Raw genomic sequence first — 24,028 nt, forward strand, 5'->3', positions numbered from 1 at the left:
AAGAAAAGCTTCTCCTTTTGTATCTTTGAATACTGGGAGGTTAGGGATATTTTTATTTTTGAGGGACAGAATGAAAAAAATAACCAAATGGAGAATGTTTGAGCATCTTCTGTAGAAACAGGGTTGAAGGCGTTACCTCTCTGTTGCCTAATGCTGCTTGCGTAAGAGATACATTCCTTTGTGATTTAATACCAGGAAAATGCTTATCTCTCTTGAAGAGCAAGCAAATTTCCTTTAATCAGATAAGGAAAATGATGTAGCCCATATTTCCTTTTCTCAGAAGCTAATAGCTAAATTCAGTGTTCAGAACAGAAATGATACTGAATGATGTCCAATAGAAATATGACATGAGTCACATATGTAATTTAAATTTTTAGTAGCCACCTTAAAAAAGGGAAATGTTTTATAATATATTTTATTTAACCTAATGTATCCAAAATATTAACATTTCAATGTGCAATTCACATAAAATCTATAGAAGTCAATATTAAAATATGAGATTTTTCCATGCTTTTCTTTTTTAATGAAGTCTTCGAGATCTGGTGTGTATTTGCCTTACAAAAAAAAAAAACCCAAAAAACCCAGACCCACTGCCATCCAGTCCATTCTGACTCATAGCGACCCTATAGGACAAAGTAGAAAATTGCCCCATAAGGTTTCCAAGGAGTACCTGGTGGATTTGAACTGCTGACCTTTTGGTTAGCAGCTGAAGTTCTTAACCACTATGGCACTAAAACCAAAAAAATAAATGTGTTGCTGTCAAGTCAATTCCGACTCATAGCAACCCTATAGGGCAGAGTAGAACTACCTCACAGAGTTTCCAAGAAGCACCTGGTATATTTGAACTGCAGACTTTTTGGTTAGCAGACATAGCTCTTACCCACTACACAACCCGGGTTTCCATTATGCCACTAGCACATCTCAATTCCAATTAGCCACAGTTCAAAGATTTAATAACCACATGTGACCAGTGGCTCCCCCACTGGACAGCACAAGTCTCGATGGCTGGTGTTCCTCTGTGTGAGTTTTGTTTATCTTTTACTATTTTAGTAGGCTTTCTACATTCTTGTTTTCTCTGATTTAAAAAAAAAAAAAATTGCTGTCTGAGTCAGAATTAGCAACTGGTAACTTCTATGATAAGTTATACTTCAATACTCTCTCGGAAATTTGCAGAATATGGCTTATAAATAAACAAGTAAATTAATGTATGACTCCATAAATATTGCTAAGACAGGAATTTGGAAGAATTTCAGGCCAAGCTTTGCCCGAGCTGGCTGTTTTACTCTTGATAAATGTTAACCCTGGTAGCCTTCAATTTCCTCCTTGAAGAAGTAACAAATTTCATCTAGTTGTCCTGTACGGCGGCTCCAACTCTAATAAACTATGAGTTTGCTGTTTCTTAGAACTCGAATGCTGTGTTTTGATTATGCTTTTAAGTTAAGCACATGTTCGATCACATGTGTCTGAAAAACACGTCTCTACTTCTCTATAACCCAGCATCGAAAGATTACTCAGAAAGGGAAGTGAAAGGGAGGACGGAATAGAGTCTGTCTGACTCTTAGCTTGTTGGGCTGGTAGCTTCCATGCTGACAGCTTCAGGGAGATTTATAAAATTTGTAGATAGAGAATTAAACTTTATTTCTCGGTGCCAACTGTTGCAAGTCAAGCTCTTAGGACTCTTTAATGAGAAAGAGGATGATGATGTTTCCAAAACAGCCTTGAATAACTGCACAATCCATTCCTGACATGATTTTCCACAGCTGTGAAGATCACTGCATTGACTGTGATCATATTATGTCCATGTGCTAGACAAGATAAAAAAATCTGGATAACTGGTGATAAGAGAGATTTGTATACCGTAGTTACAGAAACATAAGTAGAGCGATAATTTAAAACCATTTAAAAGGACTTTCTCACTTCTGTGATAGTATAATAATTCATTACAGTACTATAACACACTGAAATAGAACCAAAGGATACTTCGGTGAATTTTAAATTTTCTATATTGGACACTTGTTAATATCACAAATGACATCTTATTTGAAAAAATGATATGAGTCCATGTTTTGTAAAGTTTTGGGGACAATGCTTCACATCATGCTATATTATAACAAAAAAAAAAACCAAACAAACCCATTGCCATCGAGTCAATTCTGACTCATAGCGACCTATAGGACAGAGTAGAACTTCCCCCACAGAGTTTCCAAGGAGCGGCTGGTGGATTCGAACTGCAGACTTTCTTGGTTAGCAGCTGAGCTCTTAACCACTGTGCCACTAGGGCTCCATTAGTGCTCGCTAAATAACTAAAAAAAAAAAAATTAATAAAAAATGTTTTTGATGGTTAGCAAAAAAAGATCCTGAAGAAGGCAAGGATTTGTTGTGCTCTAAAGGAACAACACAATTAAATGTGACTGTGTTTTACTTCCTTATCATAAAAATTAAAAAAAAAAAAACACTGTCGGTAAGGGAACTTCATGCTGCAATATACCATTTATTGTCCACAACAAGTTCGTACCATAAGCCTAGGAAAGATGTTTGAGGAAACTGCAGAAATCCAAACTTAGAAGAGTAGACTCATAAAATTTGGGAAAGCAAATGAGCAAATTTCTTGGGGCAATGTAATTTCATAGGCTTCATAGTGTATGGATACTAAAGATTCTCTCCATCAAGGTCGGTGTACCTGAGGTTATGGAGAGACTCCTAGGCCCAAACACAGGAGTCGAGTCTCCTGGTCAGAGCTTTGTGAGTTTCAGAAGGAGAAACAAAGATTAGCTAAGGTTTCTCTTTCTTACAAGACAAGGTACCTCTTCTACTAGGCTCTAGGTACATGGCAAAAATTGATACTGGCCAAGCTGGCAGCTATAATGTGGAGAGCCAGCCAACTGGTATTGGGGCCACGAGCTGGAACTCAAGAGAAGGGACTTACTGCATATTTAGTCCTAGAATTTCATCAAATAAAGAAATTCAGTCCACAAGCAAAACTGAACTGAAGTGACTCAAGAGCTGTAGAAAATGGAGGGAGTTGGGTGATGCCTTAGGCTGAGTTCTCTAAGTAAAATTAGTGAAGCACGTATATAACACAACAAACAGAAAAACCCAAACCTGTTACCATCGAATGAATTTTGACTCATAGCGACTCTATAGGACAGAGTAGAACTGCCTCATAGGGCTTCCAAGGAGCAGCTGGTGGGTTCAAATTGTCAGCCTTTTGGTTAACAGTGGAGTGCTTAACCACTGCACCACTAAGTTCTAGGGCTCCATAAATATATATAGGGAGATAGATTTATTTCAAGGAGATGGCTCATGCAGGTGTGAGGCTGGCAAGTCCCAAATCCATGAGTCAGGCATCAGGCTGGGGGATTCTCCTGACTCATGTGGTTGTGGGGGCTGCAAAATCCCCAAATCAGCAGATCAGGGGAAAAGGCTGCTCGCGCATGGGGTTGCGGGAGCTGGCAAATCCCAAAATCTGCAGGCCAGGTGGCAGGCTGCTGGCTCATGTCTCAAGAACTGGAAGTCAGAGGTTGATGAGTCAGACGCAGGATCGAGAGTGAGTGAGCTTTGCCAGAAAGCCCATATATATTGGATGCAGGCCACACCCCCAAGGATACTGCCCTTACGTCAGATTACAAAATGAAGAATAATTACCTAATACTGAGAATCATGGCTTAGTTAAGCTGACACATAATATTAAGCATCACCGATGGCTTTCCTTCTTGTGGTGCTATACCAAAAAACCCATTCCTGTCCAGTTAATTCAAACTCACAGCAACCCTACAGGACAGAGTAGAGCTTCCCCACAAGGTTTTGTGGTGGTATAGGTCTAAATATAGCATCTAAAGTATCAAAAACCACGTAAAGGACTCTCTTCCTTCACATTATAAAGCAAACAAGTAAAAAACACTTATTCACTTACTTTTTCTTACTGTCCTTTTTGGCAGTCTTTTCCAAGGCTGCCCTCCTTCGCAAGTACTCATTCTGAATTTCATTGTATTTTGTAGTGTGTTCTTTGATAAGGTCAGTGGTCTTCTTGTGGTGCCTCTTCACCAGGTCTTTCATTTCTTTGTAGTGCTTCTTTTGCAGTTTCACAAATGATTTCTGTTGCTTTAGATCTTCAATAGTCTGCGCTTCCACTTCTGTGGGAATTGATGATAAGAGCTTATGGACATGGAAGGACCACAAGCACAGATGCACAGAAGCGCGGCAGCCACTTGTGAGCATTTGTCTGAGAAGTAGGGTCAACGGGTGCTTAAGAACACAGCTTTGATGTCAAACATATCTGAGTTCCAGCCTGGCCCTTCCATGTGCTAACTCTGTGACCAAGTTACTGAACTTCTCAAAGCCCTAACTTTCTCATTTGCGATTTATTTATATTTTTTTCCGTTTTGATTACCTAGAAGCAGGGTGCAAGATGGGGACTGGTTTACAAGGGATTTACCGAGGGGGACTCTCAGGAAAAGGAGATCGAGGGAAGCAGACAGCTCAGCCTGATCCCTCAGGGAGCCCTCGGGTACAAACTGTACCACAGAGTTGGTCTCACCCTGAGGCAAGGAGGTTGGCCTTGTAGGGTTGGGACAGTCAGTGGGGGAGGCAGGAGTTCCAGAATGAGGGGGCTTCCTTTTGTCTGAGGGCAACTCTCCCCAGAAGGGCAAAATTGTGAGCTGTTAGCAGCCAGTGCTCACCGAAGCCAGCAGATGGTGCACCAGGTGGTAAAGGGGATCTGGGTGGGGCATGAACAGCATCCACCTTAAGGACAATAAAACTTCCACTACTTTATAGGGTTGTTGTGATGATGAAATAAAATAACTCACGGAGACTATTTAACACGGGTGCTGGCACTATGCCTGCAAGAGGCTTGACAAGCGATTGTACAGGTTCTGCAGCATTGCCACAAAAGAGCACCATCATGTATAGACATTGTATATTTGTGTATTTATCACAACAGTGTTCCAGTACATAGCAGTAAAATGTCTTGAGAGAAGGTCTCTCAATCTAATTTACACAAAGTCACCATAAGGGTTAGTGGCGAATACATAGTATTTTATCCAATGCTAAGAATTTTTTTTCTCTTTCTCTTTTTATTTTTGAAGGTACTTTTGATTGACACATAAAATAAATACAATGTTGGAAATGAAATGATGAGGAATAAATTCTATTTTCTTATATCCTGCTTATTTTTTTTCAATTGTACTTTAGATGAAGGTTTACAGAGCAAATTAGTTTCTCATTAAACAACTAATACATATATTGTTTTGTGACATTGGTTGCACTAAGAAAAGTTTTAATGTCACAAAGCCTGACCTTAAAACATTTTGTCTTGTATTGACATATGTCATCAATTCTAGAATATGCCCTTTTTTATACTATAACAGTTCTGAAACTTGGACACTTCTCACAGCCGACAGGGTGTCTGAGTTTGCCATCAGTGTTTTCTTTCTTAGCGATATATGAACCACGGGTGCCTTACAATTGATGATGTCTCAGCATCATTGAATTATCATTTATTTGAACCTAGATTAAGTCACAGTTCACATGTGTCCATCCTTTGATTTGAATTTCCTTTTTCTGGGAACTAAAAATGTTACCAGAAATATTTACAACTATTAGGAGATTCAAACAATAGTACATGCCACGAATAACAACAAACCTGAATAGAAGACGAGATAGCTAGCGGATAAACACTAAAGTCAGAATAGTAATTTACGTTCCTAAGTGCTAAGGTCGTTAAGCAACCGAAATATGCTTTCTTTTCTCTTCTTCCTGTTTTTTTTTTTTTTTTTTTTTTTTTTAATGTGTCTGTTCTCCTGACATGTGATTCCTTTTGGGACGGAGGAGGCTGGGGAGAGAATCAGTTACATTTATTTAATGGTTCCCCTTAGGCCCCAGTTGATTCATTATGGTTGCATAATAGCTTATTATATTAACACTTTATAATCGTAAGAAACTGCTGTATTGTTGGTGATACATTCAGTCCTACTTCTTTAAGAATGGTTTGCAGCACATCAACTGTGGGGAGTTTATCAACACGGGCCAAAATGTTCCGACCTATGATTAAAAATCTGTGACTGAAAGGCTACTCTTAGAATACACTCTTAGGTATAAAAGTGATGTCCATTTATGTAAAAGAGAAAAACATCACTCAAGAGCAAACCACTCAGAGATAACCTCTGCTAATCTCTTGGTGTGCACCCAGTGTCTCCTGTCTGTTTGCGTACTTTTAAATAACGTTGGAGTCCTGCTCTATGTAAACTTCTGTGTCTTCTTTCATTCTTTAATACTGAATTGTGTTCCCCATGGAACTCAATCTTTAAAAACATGTTTTTTTTTTTCTTTAAATATGTTCCTCAAGTTTTGTTTCTATGCGTATTTTACTTCGGCTTTTGGTGAAATGTAAGTACACAAATCATAAATGTCCAGTCCTATAAATTCTCACAAAATGGATGTGCTTCAATAGCCATCACCCAGATCAAAATCAAAATATTACCAGCACTCCAGAAACCCTCCTTTGGTTCCTGTCTGCCATCAAGTATAATCCAAACCTGGATTTCTAACAGCATGAATGAGTTTTGCCTGTTCTTGGACTTCACGCTCTTTCATGTCTGCTTTCCTTTCCTCAACATTATGTATGTGGGTTTTACCCATATTGTTGTGTGTGACTGTGGTTTACTTACTCCTGTAGCTGTCTACTATTCTGTGGTGGAAATATACCACAGTTTCTTTATTTCCCCTGCTCTCGATGGACATATTGCTAACAGTTTTTGGCTCTTATCAATGGTGCTGCTCTTGGTAAACATGTATATACATTTTGTTGTGTATTGGGCCAAGTACTTTAAATATTTTTAAGACTCTAATACATATTACTAAGTGTATTAAAGAAAGTTTGTACCAATTTCAATTATACTAGTTTATGTAACTAGCCAAATATAAAATATTTCCAAACCGAATCACAGCTCTCAAACTTGATGTATTCTGTGGTCACAAAGGATCATATCCTGCATGTGGAAAATACAGCTTATTGTCAGCACTTTGGGAGAACATGTGTTCCTCATCAATGGGCCACGTTTCCAGTAGGAAACTTTGTTTCTAAAATAGGTATCTTGTGAAATTATGTTTTTATCCTGATAGGGTCCTATCTAACAAGTCAGGTTACTTCTCTGTAATTACATCAGGTTACTCAGCCTAAACTAGGGCTGTATGTCTGTAGCTTTTTTCCGAGAAGAAATAATATTGGCGTTATTCTCCAGAGACGAACAGAAGTCTCCTCTCCTCTAAAGGCTTATACTGAGCAATATTCAATAATTCCATGGGGAGGGTAATACTTACCTGTTAGGACACTCTGAATAAGATCTTCTGTTTTCGCAGGTGCCTTTACAGAACCTGCAATAAATAGACAAAATAAATTGTCTTCTTTAACTTCCTTTTTGCATTTTATTTTTTATAAAACCACAATGTTTGGTCCTTGAGTCAAAGTCTCTTTATGGATAAATTACAAATTGTGGGAGAGAATATTCTAAAAAAGTATTCTAGAAAAGGTCTTCATTTTTGCAACTTTGAGGCACACTGAATTAAATGTGAAATTTTATGTTCTGTTTATAGGGAGAGAAAAGCACATTCTTCCCTTAAAATCAAAACTACTGGCTGGCTTAACAAGTCCAACCTAGGCAATGCTATTGCCATCTTCTGGCAAAATCAGGAATGGCAAGTAGTCTTTTTTTTTTTTTTAAATATTTTATTGTGTTTTAGGTGAAGATTTACACAGTTAGAAAGTTTCCCCTTTAACGATTTTTATACAAATTATTCCATGCCATTGGTTACAATTTGTACAATGTGTCAGTATGCTCATTATTTCCAGTCTGTTTGTTCTGTTTCCATTGATCTAGCTTCCCTTCCTCTCCTTGCCTTCTCACCTTTGTTTCTGGGTAAATTTTGACTGTTTGAGCTCATATAGCTCATTGTTTAAGGGAGCACATTACTCACAGGTGGTAATTTTTATTTTATAAGTCAATCTGTTATTTGGCTTAAAGGTGACCTACAGAAATAGCTTCAATTCCAAGTTCCAAGGGTATCTTGGGGTGATAGTCTTGGGGGTTCCTCTAGTTACTATCAGCCCAGTAGGTCTGGCTTTTTTTAGGAATTTGAGTTTTATTCTATATTTTTCTCCCATTCTATCTGGGACCTCCTGTCATGTCCCTGGTCAGAACGGTCAGTAGTGGTAGTCGGGCACCATCTAGTTCTTCTGGTCTCGTGTTAGAAAAGGCTGTGATTCATATAGCCTATTAGTTGCAAGGACTAGTTTCTTCTTTGAGCCTTTAAGTTCCTTCATTCTCTTTTGCTCCAGATGAGTAGAAACCAATAGTTGTATCTTAGATGGCTGCTTGCAAGCTTTTAAGACCCCAGAACCTACTTGCCAAAATAGGATGTAGAACATTCTTTGTGAACTATGTTATGCCAGTTGACTACGTTGTCCCCATGACTATGGTCCCAAGCCTTTTTACCCCTTCAGTTGTTTGGATATGTCTAGGCAGCCTCTGTATCTGTGCCCTCTGTGATTTGTTGCAAGTAGTCTTTTTAAAATCAAATGCTGACTGCACCTTGGAAGAGAGGAAGGCGAGACTTCAGCTTGCTTACTTTGGACACGTCCTCAGAAAAGACCAATTGCTAGAAAGGACATCATGTTTTGTATAGTAGAAGACCAATGAAAGCAAGAGAAATCCTCAACGAAATAGATTGACACAACAGCTACAATAATGGACTTAAACACACCGATGACCATGAAGATGGCACAGAGCCTAGCAACGTTTCGTTCTATTACACAGAAAGTCACCATGAGTCGGAACCAACGTGATGGCAACTAACAACAAGGACATGAGGGCAAAACCAGATAGTCCATGTAAAGGGCTTAGCAGAGCACCTGGCATATTGCAGAGGCTCAATATTTTTGAAAAGTAAGTTAGAAACAGAGGAAAAGGAATTCCTGGCAGGGACTTAACCTAATGGAGGGAGACAGGGTAAAGAAAGTGCTTAAAAAGCACTGATGTTTATAATTTGCTTGAACAACTCTTCGCAAGCTCTGCCAATCCATCATTAAATAATTTTTTGTGTCTTCATGAGTTATCACTGCAGCCAGATAACCACTTATGAGTTCCTCTTGGCATACATCCATTCACTCCATCATTCATTCATTCATTCCACATTAAGAAGTATCTCCTAAGGCCATGCATCCTTCCTCAGCTGATGCTTTAGCCAACCGAATCTTGCTGCCTCCTCCAGTGGCATGAATAAACTAGAGACTCATAGTCCTGTCATCCAGCTCTCTTCTCATGTTGCTTACCTGGGGCTGGCTGGCTGTGGAGGGCCTGGGAGGGGGGTTTGGGTGCCAGCGATGTAGTGTGATTCACTCCATTTTCTGCTGGAGTTGTCCTGGCTTCACTTGGAGCTTCTGATGGTGTTTCCCCAGGATCAGCCTGAAATCATAGACAGCCTTTCATCCCTGATTATTCTTGTATTGCATTCCTAAATGAATAAGGGTATATTTGTAGCATTTCACAACTCATTTGGAGTCTGAGATATCAAATTTGAAACTGGCTGGAAAGCAGGGGAAAAGCAGCAAGGTGTTGCACCGTGATTGTGGAAGGGTAAGTTCATGCAACTGCTGGATTTTATGTCTTCCTATGTCCACACCCTCTGGTAGTGCCCTCCCACACTCACTCTGGACTTGACCATGTGGTTTTCTTTGGGCAAATGAAAGAGTAGCGAACTTGACCCAAGCAGAGGCTTGGAAAAAACCTTGTGAATTTCTCCTGTATTTCTCTGACCCCCTGCTAGAGCCTTGAAGAATGAGAGACCACGTGGAGAAGGGTGGAGTTACCCTAGCCAAGGCTCTCCTAGACCAGCCAGCCCCCAGCTGAACACAGGTAGATGAGTAAGTCCAGCCAAGATCAGCTGAGACTGGTCCAGATCAACAGACTGCCCAGCTGACCCAATGACTCAGAAAAACCTAAAAGTGGTTGATGTTGTAAGCTACTAAGTTTGGGGGTTGCTTGTTATGCAGCAATAGCTAATTGAGGAAGTTGTCAAGAGCACAGATTCTGGAACCAGACTTGCCTAGGTTCAAATCCTGGCCCTACCACTCTCTGTTGCTGTTGTGTGCTGTTGAGTTGATTCTGACTTATAGTGACCCTACAGGACAGAGTAGAGCTGCCCTATAGGGTTTCCTAGGCTGTAATATTTATGGGGACAGGAGGCCAAGTCTTTTCTTCCACAGAGTGGCTGGAGGGTTTGACCCTCTGACCTTTTGGTTGGCAGCCAAGTGCTTAACCATTGCACCACGAGGGCTTCTTCCTACCAGTGTAATATCAGGCAAGTCACTTAATTTTTTGTGCTTCTGTTTCCTGATCTTTATAGATGAGAATATGTATCTACTAGGATCAAAATATTATCTATCTTGTAAGGTTATTTAGTGGATTAAATAAGAACATACATACAGGGCTTAAAACAGTTTCTGGCACAGAGTAAATCCAAAACATGTGTGTTAAATACATGAATGAAATAAAATGAATAAAACATTGAAGCTTGGACAACAATGCCAATGAATAATAATAACAAAGACATCTAACCTTATGAAATCTTCACTCCACCCCTCAACACTAGTGCCTTAGTAATTACATTCTTTTTTAATGATGCTTTCTGATGCTAATAATACTTTGCAACTCTTTTTTTTTCTTTTTTTAGAACTGCCTTCCTCACCCATGGCAAGCTTTCCTGACAATGCGGTTAGCTTAATGGTCAACTTTGTAGTACATTCAACAAACAAACAAAAAAATAGGAAATAATCTCAAAATATTTGGAACCCAGTATTGTGACATTTTGTTACAATAGATAGCAGATGTTGAGGGATAAGATTTTTTTAATAAAAGGTAAGATGAGGATAAAATAATGACATTGATTGTCACAAGTAGCTTTAATCCCCCCAAACATCTTTAAGATGAGAGTTCCAAAGCTGCTTGAAGCGATGGCAGAATTTATGTCAATTAAACAAATATTCTCTGCCTATCTACCTGGCATAAGTGAGGCTGCTCAGGGATGGTGATATAGAGGTGAAAGGGACAGGCTTTGGTACCAACAGCTGGACATCAAGTTTGGAGGAGGAGCCTGAAAAAGTAACCTAGACAGTTTCCCTTACTTGCTAGGGTGGAACCCCATCTTTTGAAAATGGCTACTTCGTATAAGTAAGTTCTGGTATGGCTGCATTATTTAATTACATCTCTCAGGAAATTCTCCCTAGAGTCATCATGCCGAGACGAGGGATGATGTATTTCTCTTTGACCAGTGAGAAATTGTAAACTAGAGGCTCATGGGCCTAATGAAGATCATGCAAATGTTTACTCTGACCTACCCAGAATTGTCAATTTTTTTTTTAATTAAGATTTTGCATTAAAAAATGGATTCTTGCATTCTTTTGAAAAATCAGATTTGGCAACATGGGGCCTGTATTTCCACATTCGGCTAGAACTGAGTTTGGCTGCCTCTGACTCCTGCAGGCATTTGAGTTTGTGGGAAACCCTTGAGAAGACTGAGAAATACATCAGAGATGTTTGGTCACCAAATTCATAAAGGAAATGCATCTACAGTGCACAGGTGGGCTGCATTGCACAGCCCTAGGGGGCGCCATTCACGGTGCACATTTACAAGCAGTTTTTTTTTTTTTTAATGGAAATGAATGAAGTACAACTGGGCAAAGCGAGGCCATGTCCAGAGCTGGAGAGACAGCTCCTGTAAAGGGGCAGCCGCCGCTCAGTTTCAGCCTATGGTTGCCCAGGCTTCAAGAAAAGCTAGAAAACAAAATTTTTATGTGAAATCTCCCCATTTTAAAATACTGGGAGGCCAAACAAAACACATTTCCAAGCCACATTTGGCCCACCAGATGCCCACCTCTCTCCTCTGCCCAGAGGAGCAGAGTTTGCCTGGAATTCTGGAATGCTGAAGGGAAAAGGGTGTTCTGAAAATGTAGTGGGCCAGGGGCCAGCTAGTCTATAGTGTGCCGACCTCACCTCCCTGCCCCTGTAACTGAAGGGAGCTGCAAGAAGAGGGCACACAAGGAGGACATTGCTTACTGGGCTAAGGACCCTGGTGGTGTAGTGGTTAAGTGCTACAGCTGCTAACCTAAAGGTCAGCAATTCAAATCCACCAGGTGCTTCCTGGAAACTCCATGGGGCAGTTCTACTCTGTCCTATAGGGTCACTATAAGTTGGAATCCACTTGACGGAAACGGGTTTAGTTTCGTGTGTGTGTGTGTGTGTGTGTGTGTGTGTGTGTAGTATGGAAGCCCTGGTGAGGCAGCGGTTAGGAGCTACGACTGCTAACCAAAAGGTTGGCAGTTTGAATTCAGCTGTTGCTCCTTGGAAACCCTATGCGGCAATTCTACTCTGTCCTACAGTGTTGCTATCAGTCAGAATCAACCTGATGGCAACGAGTTTTTGGTCTGTGTAGTATGACACTTGTCAGGGCCGTCTTAGATTTTCTAGAAACCAATTTCATATATTAGTTTAGTGAGAATCTATAATGACCAGTATATCAGACTGATGTTTAAATATTTTTGCTAACTAAGGGCTGTATGTACCAATTTTAATTGACAACATTTACCTAGCGGAGATTTACAACAGAAGCAGCTGCAGAGCACCACGAACCAGACAAGCTGTTATGCACACCAGCCTCATCACAGCCAGTCAGGGTGGACGAGGCTCTCAGCTCCAAAAGAAATCAAAGATGTTATTAAAAGCCTTAAGACTTTATTCAAAGCCATGTGCCTTGCAAGCGGTCACGCAGTTAAGAGCACAACTGTTATTGAATATGTGTTAGAGTTCAAAGTGTAAGACCTCCCTACTGTACCAACCCATTGCCATCAGGTCCATTCCAGCTCATGGAGACCCCATGTGTGCTAGCTCACTCTTTATACTATGATAGCAGCAACTTAGGGAACTGCACTAGTAACTTAATTTGATACTGAGATAGAGGGAGATAGGAATTTAATCATAATTCTCAAAGAGCTTACTCTGTTGCATTAAAAAAGCCTTCATATATGAAAAGTTAAATAAATGAAGTTGTCAAATACAAGAACTGAAAAACAAGAAAGCATTTCTAGTAGTGCGATACTATAATTTAACATTGTGGCATCATGAGTGAAAGACTGAATAATTTCTACTATATGAACATGTGAGCTTAAATGTAAAAAACCAATGATTTTCATTTGTCAAACATTCTTTTTTAAGAGTTTGAATAAAATAAGCATGAACTCCTGTCACATGATACTGGAAATTACTATGGCAACAAAGAATTAGACATGTCATGTTTTCTTAATTTAATTGAGAAACTCTTAGAATTCAATCAGACAAATTTCATGGAAAGAAGGTTCGGAAGATAGTACTTCAGTTGCCCTAGATTTTACTTAGCAGGCTGGAGAGAAAAGTGTTGAAGAAGCCACAACGGAAGTAGGTTCCTGCCCTCTAGTGGCCAAATGGAAGCATTACAATATTGTTTCCTTTCCAAACATACTTGGAGATGAATTTTTAAAAGTCAGGACACTTAAAACATAATATTTATACTCCATCTACTTTCAAAATGAACAGAAGTGTCTTGTAAATATACTCCAAATGTATCAATAAAAGGATAACTGAAAAGGCTACTTTGATCAGTTTTACAAAATGAGAGGATGCCACTTGGTATGCTAGCTGAGAAGATTGCCATGGTGGGAGTTGACAATTTGGATCTGATGATCAAACCATAGAGAACCAGGATTTACAGGATTTAACTGAATGGTCAACATGGCAATTAAAGGGTCTTTCAAATACCAGAAGTCCTGACTGAGCTATTAGAGGTGTTGGATCATGCAGCCCTTGTCTTGTCTTTTGTGAGTTATGAAAAAGTACCATCCCTCCCACTTAGATGGTTAGGATAGAAGCATCTTGTTGTGGACACCAGATGGGTAAGAGGCAAGGTCATCAGTTTCTCCAGAAAGTTCATGGTGAGATTCATAACGTCATCCAGCAGAAATGCAGTCTACTTTGAGACAAACACGGGCAGTGCGTATAGCTTCATTCAAGCTAGCCTTTTCCTCGAGAAAGAGCTTCCACAGGTACAGGCACAATTTGTGCCTTAAAGTTCTATCAACTGATTGAAATTGGATGACGTATCCTCCCCCTGCATTGTTTAAAGAAATTCAGATTCACTCCTAAAATCTATATACTGACGTATGCGTTCTAAAGTGCACAGGGGTGAAATAGACTGATGTTTGTAGACTACATGGAAATGCATCAAAATGTAAGATGGGCTGATGACTGGATAGAAGGATGGCTAGATAGATAAGACATGATAAAGCAAATGTAGATGGGAATCACGGGAGGCTACTAGGTTATCAGCAGGGATGATGTGAAGTGATGTTACATGTATGTAGCTATGCCAGCTTTCTTTACTTGAAGACAATTCATGACCCACTAAGTCCTCACTTACGCAGAAAAACACCTCTAGTTTCTTTGTGTGATCCCCCTATGATATGTTTATGAATTTTTCCTTATTTAAATAGCTTTCCTCTGTATGTCTCCTCGTTTGTCAAGGCATTTCCTCATGAGCAGCAGTCATCAAAGGATTCACACACAAGTGTACATGTATATGTGAATTTTTATTAATGTTAGTCTCTCAGAGAGTGTAAGTCCTGTAACCAAAAACTAAACCCGTTGCCATCAAGTCAATTCCAACTTATAGTGACCCTACAGGACAGAGTACAACTGCCCCATAAGGTTTCCAGGGAGTAGGTGGTACATTCGAATTGCCAACCTTTTTTGGGGGTTTGCAGCCAAGCTCTTAACTGCAACACCAGGGCTCCTCAAGGCTTATAAGAGCATTTAATTTTGCTCATGATTATATACCTCACATAAAGCACAGTGACTCACAGACAGTTGTGGTAAAAAATCACTCAATAAGCTTCCATGACTTTGCCTTATACAAGCTCCATAGACACATCCAAACTCCCTGTGGGACCAAATTGCTGGGCTGAGGGCTGTGGGGACCACGGTCTTGGGGAACATCTAACTCAACTGGTATAACATAGTTTATAAAGAATATGTTCTACATTCTGTCTTTGGTGAGTAGCGTCTGGGTTCTAAAAGGCTGTGAGTGGCCCTCCAAGATACTCCACTAATCTCACCCCTTCTGAAGCAAGGGAGAATGAAGAAAACTAAAGATACAAGAGAAAGATTAGTCCAAAGGGCTAATGGACCACATCTACCACAGTCTCAACCAGACTGAGTCCAGTACCACCAGATGGTGCCCAGCTACCACCACTGACTTCTCTGACAGGGATCACAACAGAGGGGCCTGGGCAGAGCTGGAGAAAAATGTAGAACAAAATCCTAACTCACAAAACAGACCAGATTTACTGGCCTGACAGAGACTGAAGAAACCCCTAGACTATGGCCCCCAAGACACCCTTTTAGCTCAGTAATGAAGTCACTCCCGAGGTTCACCCTTCAGCCAAAGATTAGACAGGCCCATAAAACATTTTAAAATGAGATTAAAGGGGCACATCGGCCCAGGGACAAGGACTAGAAGGCAGGAGAGGACAGGAAAGTTGGTAATAGGGAGAGTGTTGCCATGTTGGGAGGTTGTTAACCAATGTCATAAAACAGTATGTGTGCTGTTTAATGAGAAGCTAGTTTGTTCTTTAAAAGTTCATCTAAAGTACAAAAAAAAAAAAAAAAAACCAAAGAACCCAGCCAAAAAAAAAAAAATCACTCATTAAACGAATAAATCCACATTTCATTGTATGCTTGTGCACTTTCAGTAGACACAATGATAATGTCCTGAAAGTAAAGAACCAACAAAATGCTCTGCCAATACAAGAAAAATATTTTGGGGGGATAAATCAATGAATGAAAAGACTAAAGATGCTGCTCTTCTGTTTGCAGTTAGAGTATCCGTACTTAATGCATCTTTTAACTGTAGCAGGTTATTTAGAAAGAGAGGAGCCCTGGTTGTGCAGTGGTTAAGCACCAAAAGGTTGATGATGAAACCATCTGAACCCACCAGCTGCTCCGCGGGAGAAAGATGTGGCAGTCTGCTTCCGTAAAGATTTTCAGCCTTGGAAATGCTATGGGCCAGTTCTACTCTGTCCTATAGGGTTGCTATCTACTTGACGGCAATTTATTTTTTTGGTTTTTAGAAAGAGATTAAAAATCAAAGGGCAAAAGGACGTAGACCTCCTGACCGTTTTATATACATGCTGCATATATTGTAAAATTGTTTCTACTAGCTTTAATTTATTAGAAAACAATTCTAACACAGTCTCCCAAAGAAATCAGTAGGAATCAACTCTTCGCGGGTAGACAGAAATAATGGATTCCTCTTTTAAAGAGGATGTAGACCAACCACTCTTTACATTCACCCTGTGGAAGTGTATCTGTCAAATTAATTAAGCTAAATCGTTTGGCAAAGACTACGGTCAATCACTCAAAGAACAGATTCTGAACAATTTGCAGAGAAGACAGCTTCTTCAGGAGCCCTTCCCAGGGTTCTGTAATTAAACTGACTTTTCAAAGTGGATAGAATTAATGGGTTTCATCTGGGGAGAGCCACATACACAGACAGATGGATATATGGCTTCAAAGCAGCAGTTTCCAGAGCATCATCTCTGGACCAGCAGCATTGGCATCACCAGGCACTTGTCAGAAATGCACATTATTGGTCCACTCCAGACTCTCTGAGTCAGAAACTCTGGGGATGAAACCAGAAATCTGTGTTGTAATAAGCCCTCCAGGAGATTCTTATACGTGCTAAAGTTTGAGAGTCTTGCTACTCAAAATGTGGTCCCTAGACCAGCAGCTTCAGCATCACCTGAAGCCTTGTTAGAAATGCAGAATCTCATGCCCTACTGCAGACTTGGAGCTAGTTTCACAAGATCCCCAGGTTATCTGTATCCACATTAAATCTGAGTAATGCTGTTGTTTACTCAAAAACTCTAAAGGTTACTCAAATATTCCAGTTTCATTATAGACGCGGTGCAGTGTGTTGTAGTGTAGACCATCGCCAAAGGCCTAACTTGGGGTGGGGGAAGGCAGGTAGGGTGTTGTGCCCTGGGTGTCTTGTGCATGCCCTGGGCACTGCTTGAGGCAGAGTGCCAATGAGCAGTCTCTATTGGCCACCACTGGAAACCCTGGTGGCAGTGGTTAAGTGCTATGGCTGCTAACCAAAAGGTCAGCAGTTCAAATCCACCAGCCACTCCTTAGAAACTCTATGGGGCAATTCTACTCCATCCTATAGGGTTGCTATGAACCAGAATCAACTCCACGGCAACCAGTATTGGCCATCACAGTTTCCATAGCCAGCTGTGAGAGATCATTCAGCAATTTAACACTAATTGCCCTAGGTGCTATTTTCCACAGTCAGGCCCCTGCCCTTGGTATGTCTGTTGTGCTCCTCCGACCAGCACATCACATCCCCCGGGGCTGGTTAGAGAGGCCAGTCTCAGGCTCCACTCTAGACCCACTGAGTCAGGATAAGAATTTTTGTCATGATGCCCAGGTCTGCAGATTAAACATCGAGAAACACTGATGTAGAACATGAGCTCTGGAGCCAGATTGTCTGGGCTTCACTCCCAGCTCTGCTCCACACTAGTTTTGAAGCCCTAGGTGAGGAAAGTAACTTCTCAGGACCTCAGCTTCCTCATCTGTTAAATGGGAACAATAGTAGGGATTAAGACATATGACTATTTTGAGGACTGAATGAGCTAATAGATGTGAAGGGTTCAGAACCACGGCTGGTAAATAATAAGCACTCAGTAAATGTTCTTTCTGTTTATTTTTTCTCTGCTCCTCTGACGAGCTAAAACAAGTCACCTTCGAATATTGCCTTTGGACATTAATATTATATAATACTTTGTAATCAATGTATTCAATTAATCAATTGATTACTTTTCCCCTGTACAGGTGTATTTTAAACACAGAAGATAAAAAGCATTTACTGATGTCTCATTAAAACCAGTTGCCATTGAGTTGATTCCAACTCATGGCAACCCCATGTTTGTCAGAGTAGACCTGTGCTCCACAGGGTTTCCAATGGCTGTGATCTTATGGAAGTAGATTGCCAGGCCTTTCTCTTGAGGTACCTCTGGGTAGATTTGAACCACCAACCTTTTGGTTAGTAGCTGAGCACTTACCTCTTCGTACCACCCAGGAACTCCAGTATCTCACTAGGCACCACTATAACCACATTCAAGTATTAGGACATGTCAAACATTTAAAGAACATGTGTTAAAAAAAAATTGTGACAGAAAATATATTTGAAGGACACACATCAAAAACTTTAACAGTATCTGTGGGATTATTGAGGGCTTTTGTTTTATTATTTTGTTTCCTTTTTCATTTATTACCTTTTAAAATATTTCTATATGACCTACTATACTGACATGGTACAACAACACATACATATGCCAATGGAGCAGAATTGAGAATCCAGATGTAAATTCATCCACCTATAAGCAGGCGATATTTGACAAAGGCCCAAAGTCCATCAACTGGGGAAAAGGCAGTCTCTTTAACAAATGGTGCTGGCATAACTGGATATCCATCTGAGAAAAAATGGAACAAGACCCATACCTAACACCATGCAAAAAACTAAATCAAAATGGATCAAAGACCTAAATATAAAATCTAAAGTGATGAAGATCTTTGAAGAAAAAATAGGGACAAAGCTTGGAGCTTTAATACATGGCATAAACAGAATACAGAACATCACTAGCAATGCACAAATACCAGAAGAGAAACTAGATAACTGGGAGCTCCTAAAAATCAAACACTTACGCTCATCCAAAGACTTCGCCAAAAGGTTAAAAGGACAACCTACAGACTGGGAAAAAAATTTTGGCTACGACAAATACAATCAGCATCTAATATCTAAAATCTACGAAATACTGCAAAACCTCAACAACAAAAAGACAAATAACCCAACTAAAAAATGGGCAAAGGATATGAACAGGCACTTCACCAAAGAAAACATTCAGCTGGCTAACAGATACATGAGGAAATGCTCACGATTGTTAACCATCAGAGAAATGCAAATTGAAACTACAATGAGATACCATCTCACTCCAACAACCAAAAAAAACCAAACCCACTGCTGTCGAGTCGATTCTGACTCATAGCGACCCTGTAGGACAGAGTAGAACTGCCCCAGAGAGTTTCCAAGGAGCACTTGGTGGATTCGAACTCCTAACCTTTCAGTTCGCAGCCGTAGCACTTAACCACTATGCCACCAGTGTTTTCCCACTCCAACAAGGCTAGTGTTAATCCAAAAAACACAAAATAATAAACGTTGGAGAGGTTGTGGAAAGACTGGAACACTTATACACTGCTGGTGGGACTGTAAAATGGTACAACCACTTTGGAAATCGATTTGATGCTTCCTTAAAAAGCTAGAAATAGAAGTACCATACGATCCAGCAACCCCACTCCTTGGAATATATCCTAGAGAAATGAGAGCCCTCACATGAACAGACATATGCACACCCATGTTCATTGCAGCACTGTTCATAATAGCAAAAAGATGGAAATAGCCTAGGTGCCCATCAACGGAAGAATGGATAAACAAATTATGGTATATTCACACAATGGAATACTTTGCAAAGATAAAGAACAATGATGAATCTGTGGAATATCTCATAATATGGATGAATCTGGAAGGTATTGTGCTGAGTGAAATTAGTTGCTAAAGGACAAATATTGTATAAGCCCACTGTTATAAGAACTCAAGAAAAGGTTTAAACACAGAAGAAAACATTCTTTGATGGTTACGAGAGTGGGGAGGAAGGGAGAGGGGTATTCACTAACTAGATAATCCATTTGCCATCAAATGGACTCTGATTCATAGCGACCCTATAGGACAGAGTAGAACTGCCCCATAGAGTTTCCAAGGAGTGCCTGGATAGTACATAAGAACTAACTTAGGTGAAGGGAAGGATAACACAATGTAGGAGAAGTCAGCACAACTGGACTAAAATTAAAAATAAAAAAATAAAAGGACAAAAAAATTTTCTACATGGCTTTTTACTTAGAAGAATAGTTATAAATGTTGTAAAGACTTTGTTATGATGCACATTGAGCTCTTGTTCTACAATTTATTATTTCACGACCCTGAATTATGATTCTTAAAAAAGTCCAAGTCCAGCAACTAAAATCTCTATGATCCCTTAACTTCCAACAACAACAAAATTATAACAACCTTTTTATATGGTCTAAAATACATGTCTATAGTTTAAAGAGTGGGAGGAGGAAATTCAACTTTCCTACTTCTTTGTTTTTCAAATTACTCCATGGAGATAACTCATTAAGCTATTAAAAATCTGGTAATATTTTCCAGTCTGATGAAGTCTCTAATTTTCAATAGAAATGACCTTTAGAAGTACCAAGTTAAAAGGAATATACTAAAAAAGTCTTTGTTGCTAAAATAGTGTCTCCAGTGTCTGCCATGTCCTAGATAGAATTTTCTTTTGAGAAAACCACAGCTACTTATTCTCTGCCCTCATTCAAACAAACTTAACATTACTGTAAGAAAGGATGAAGGGCATACTGGTATTCAGAGGTGCAAAATGACTTTTCATTTCTAGTGTTACATGGTGAAGTTGAGTGATCTGTTTTTTTGAGTTTCAAAAATGAGGTCAGTTCAGGGTTTAGATATTTCCAAGGGGAAGCACTGTGTTTTCTTTATTAGACTAATATTGGATCTACATGAATTGATGCCTCTAAAATTATCTCTAAGACTGAATATTTCAAACATTCTCTAAATTTAACCAACACTATGTTTTTGAAAACCTGAATAATCACCTTAAGAGAAACAGAAAAAACCTAAAACTCTACTTCTGTATTTTTGTATCCCTAGCATTCTGTTCTCTCAGAATAGTTTTTTGATACGTGTTATCTGTGGCAATGATAGGTTTTGACAGAAAGGGCCACATAAACCAGAGACTCCATCAGCCTGAGACCAGAAAAACTAGACGGTGCCTGGCTACCGCCAATGACTGCCCTGACAGGAAACATAACAGAGAATCCCTGATGGAGCAAAGAGAAAAGTGGAATGCAGATCTCAAATTCAAGTAAAAAGACAAGACTTAATGGTGTGACTGAAACTGGAGGGATCCCAGAGGACATGGCCCCCAGACTCCCTGTTAGCCCAAAACTAAAACCATTCCCGAAGCCAACTCTTCAGACAAAGATTAAGCTGGACTATTTTTTTATAAGACATAAAATGATACTTGTGAGGAGTGTTCTCCTTAGCTCAAGTAGACACATGAGACTATGTGGGCAGCTCCTGTCCAGAGGCGAGATGAGAAGGCAGAGGGGGACAGGAGCTGGTTGAATGGACACGGGAAATGCACGGTGGAGAGAAGGAGTGTGCTGTCACATTATAGGGAGAGCAACTAAGGTCACATGTGTGTATAAGTTTTTGTATGAGAAAATGATTGAATTATAACCTTTCACTTAAAGCGCTATAAAAGAAAAAAAAAAAAAAGATAGGCTTTGAAAGCACACCAGTGTGGGAAAGAACCCTTAGTCTCAGAGGTTTTCTATCATTAAAGAAATAGTGTCTCTGAAAAATCAGCGAAATACTCCATTACAAAATTTTTACCTCAACTGCAGTTTTCACACAAGTTAAAACATGGCGGTGTCTAGCAGTGTCTTGAAATGTTCTCTTGAAGTGAGTGCTTACTCCCTGGAGTCCATGGTTAACAAACAGGCAGAAGTTGATAACATAAAAAGTATTATTTGTAAAAAGCCTAAATACATGAAATTTTACTTGAAAATACTTTTTTTAACTTCTGTTTCTTAGAAAATCTAGTGTATTTGGCTAATAAAAGAGATTTCTGTTTTCTAATTATAAAAGAATGCTGTTAGTAGTAACTTATAAATATCCTCACCTTGAATTTATACTTTATTAAATATATTAGCAAGCTAAAGCAGGAAGAAAAGAGTTCAGAGCCTTGAATGAGTTTCCGAAGAGAGGCTCTAACTTCATATTGGTGTCCACACGAGCAAAATAAGAAATTCATCGAGTTCCCTAATCTTACTTATTTTCAAGGGTCATTGGGAAGAAAATGTGCTGTTATCTCTGAAGAAACACCAGAATTAAAGACATAACTACTGTCGAACATTTACATTTTAGTTTCCAAACAAAAATTTCAAAAAGGACACTCATTCAAGTATTTAGTTAATAAAACAGGCACTATTTAGCACCGTCTTAGGTCAGGTCCTCTAGAACAAGGTATGGCAATTTTTGAGCAAGTAATTCATTGAAATGATGTTCTCAGGAGAAAATTCTAGGGGAGCGAAGAAGGAGGGGTAAGAGAGAGAAAGACAAGCAGTAGAAATGCGGTCTCAGCTGAAGTCTAGCCTCAGCCTGATCGCATGGAGAGCTGTAGAGCGGCGTGAATTGTAACACAGAAGTTGTCCATCTGGAAGCAAGAGATCTGAGCTGTTATTTCCTCTATCTGTCAGTCCCTGGGCAAAGGTCACACCCATCCAGGAGGGAAGAAGAATCAGCTGAGCATCTCCATACATGGTGGCTCTTCTGAGCCCTGTTCAGTCCTCTGGAAAGGGCTGCAGCTGTGGGCCATTTGCAGCCAACCTCTGCAGCCTCCCGGAGTGGGTGCACCAGTTGCCAGTTTTCAGCGAGTCGACTATGGCTTGTGGAGACCCCATGTGTGTCAGAATAGAACTATGCTCCACGGGGTTTTAATGGGTGATTTTTCAGAAGCAGATTGCCAGGTCTTTCTTCTATGGTGCCTCCTGGGGGACTCCAACCTCCAACCTTTCGGTTAACAACCAAGCGTGTTAACCATATTTACCACCCAGGGACTCAAGGGGGGTGGGTGCACTACCTCTGAAAAGGAGATCTGGGCAGGGCACCAACAGCATCTGCTCCAAGCATGGAAGGCTGTACCTTATACAGTGAACTCTGCTTAGACTCATCCCTCATTAAATCCAAGCAGAGGGTCCAAGTGGTTTTTTGTTAGTTTCTTTTTTTCCCCTTTGCAGATATGAAGCATAGATGTTAGAGGCAGGAATAACATTGGAAATATATTCATGTCTACTCTTAGGCATCATTTTCGGGCAGTATAAAACTTTCCTCTAGCTCCTTTTACTCCATATTGCAGCAAACATTATTCAGTTAACTTCTCAGTCTTTTAAATTTTATCACAGAGGATGCTGTGTCTATAGGTTCTATGGAACATAATACCTACAGTGCAAACAATAGCCTGGAAGACTGCATTCTTACAGTAAATTGTTTTCCTTTCATTTCATTAATTTTCTCTTATGTTCAATTAACTCAATATGTTAGATCAAAATTTCCAAAAGTCTATACAGAAAGCAAGGAAATAATCACAGACATGCTCAAAAATATATTTACCTGATATTCTCTAGAGATATGTTTAAAGTAGTGGAACACTGCAAATATCCAATAGTAGGGGATTGGACAAATAAATTATGGTAGAGCTATATGATGGAAAACTGTGAAGTCATTAAAAGTCATGTTGTAGAAGTATAATGATACGGAAAATTCTTGTATTAAGTGAAAAAATAAGGTTAAAACAGAGGATGGGAATATTATTCCATTTTTTAAAAAACTAGCAATTGTGTGTAAAAAAAGACTATATATAGTTCTCATTTCACAGTGGTTATCTCTGAGTGGCTTCGGTGTTTGAATTATTTCCTTAGGGGTTTCTTTTATCATTTTTACTTAAATTTTTTTCTATTGTAAATGTGGGTTACTTTTACTGTAAGAAAAAGATTATTTAATAAATGATTTCAACTTTAAAAGACTAATTTTTAATTATGGTTAACCAAGCAGTTTTCAAGGTTTCTGTTTGTACATTGATAATTCTCAATTTTCTCCCCCAGTTTTTCTTCTGAATGTACTCATAAAATATAAAATAACTAATTTCTATTACAATTTTAATTTGGTGTCATCTCAGGAACCATTAAATTATAGT

The 24,028-nt window shown here is 39.5% G+C and overlaps 1 protein-coding gene across 5 annotated transcripts in view; it reads right to left on the reverse strand.

The window, feature by feature from the left end:
* PLCB1 (phospholipase C beta 1) overlaps window positions 1–24,028 on the reverse strand; it is an 845,524-nt gene that overhangs the window by 136,756 nt on the left and 684,740 nt on the right. For all 5 annotated transcript variants that reach the window (XM_064275782.1, XM_064275783.1, XM_064275785.1 and 2 more), the window contains exons 24-26: window positions 9,329–9,461; window positions 7,321–7,374; window positions 3,914–4,133 (exon numbers count right to left, since the gene is read on the reverse strand). In XM_064275782.1, the coding sequence (XP_064131852.1) occupies window positions 3,914–4,133; window positions 7,321–7,374; window positions 9,329–9,461 (407 nt within the window). The remainder of the gene's footprint in view (window positions 1–3,913; window positions 4,134–7,320; window positions 7,375–9,328; window positions 9,462–24,028) is intronic.

Source organism: Loxodonta africana, chromosome 24, assembly GCF_030014295.1.
Source record: "Loxodonta africana isolate mLoxAfr1 chromosome 24, mLoxAfr1.hap2, whole genome shotgun sequence".
Taxonomy (NCBI): domain Eukaryota; kingdom Metazoa; phylum Chordata; class Mammalia; order Proboscidea; family Elephantidae; genus Loxodonta; species Loxodonta africana.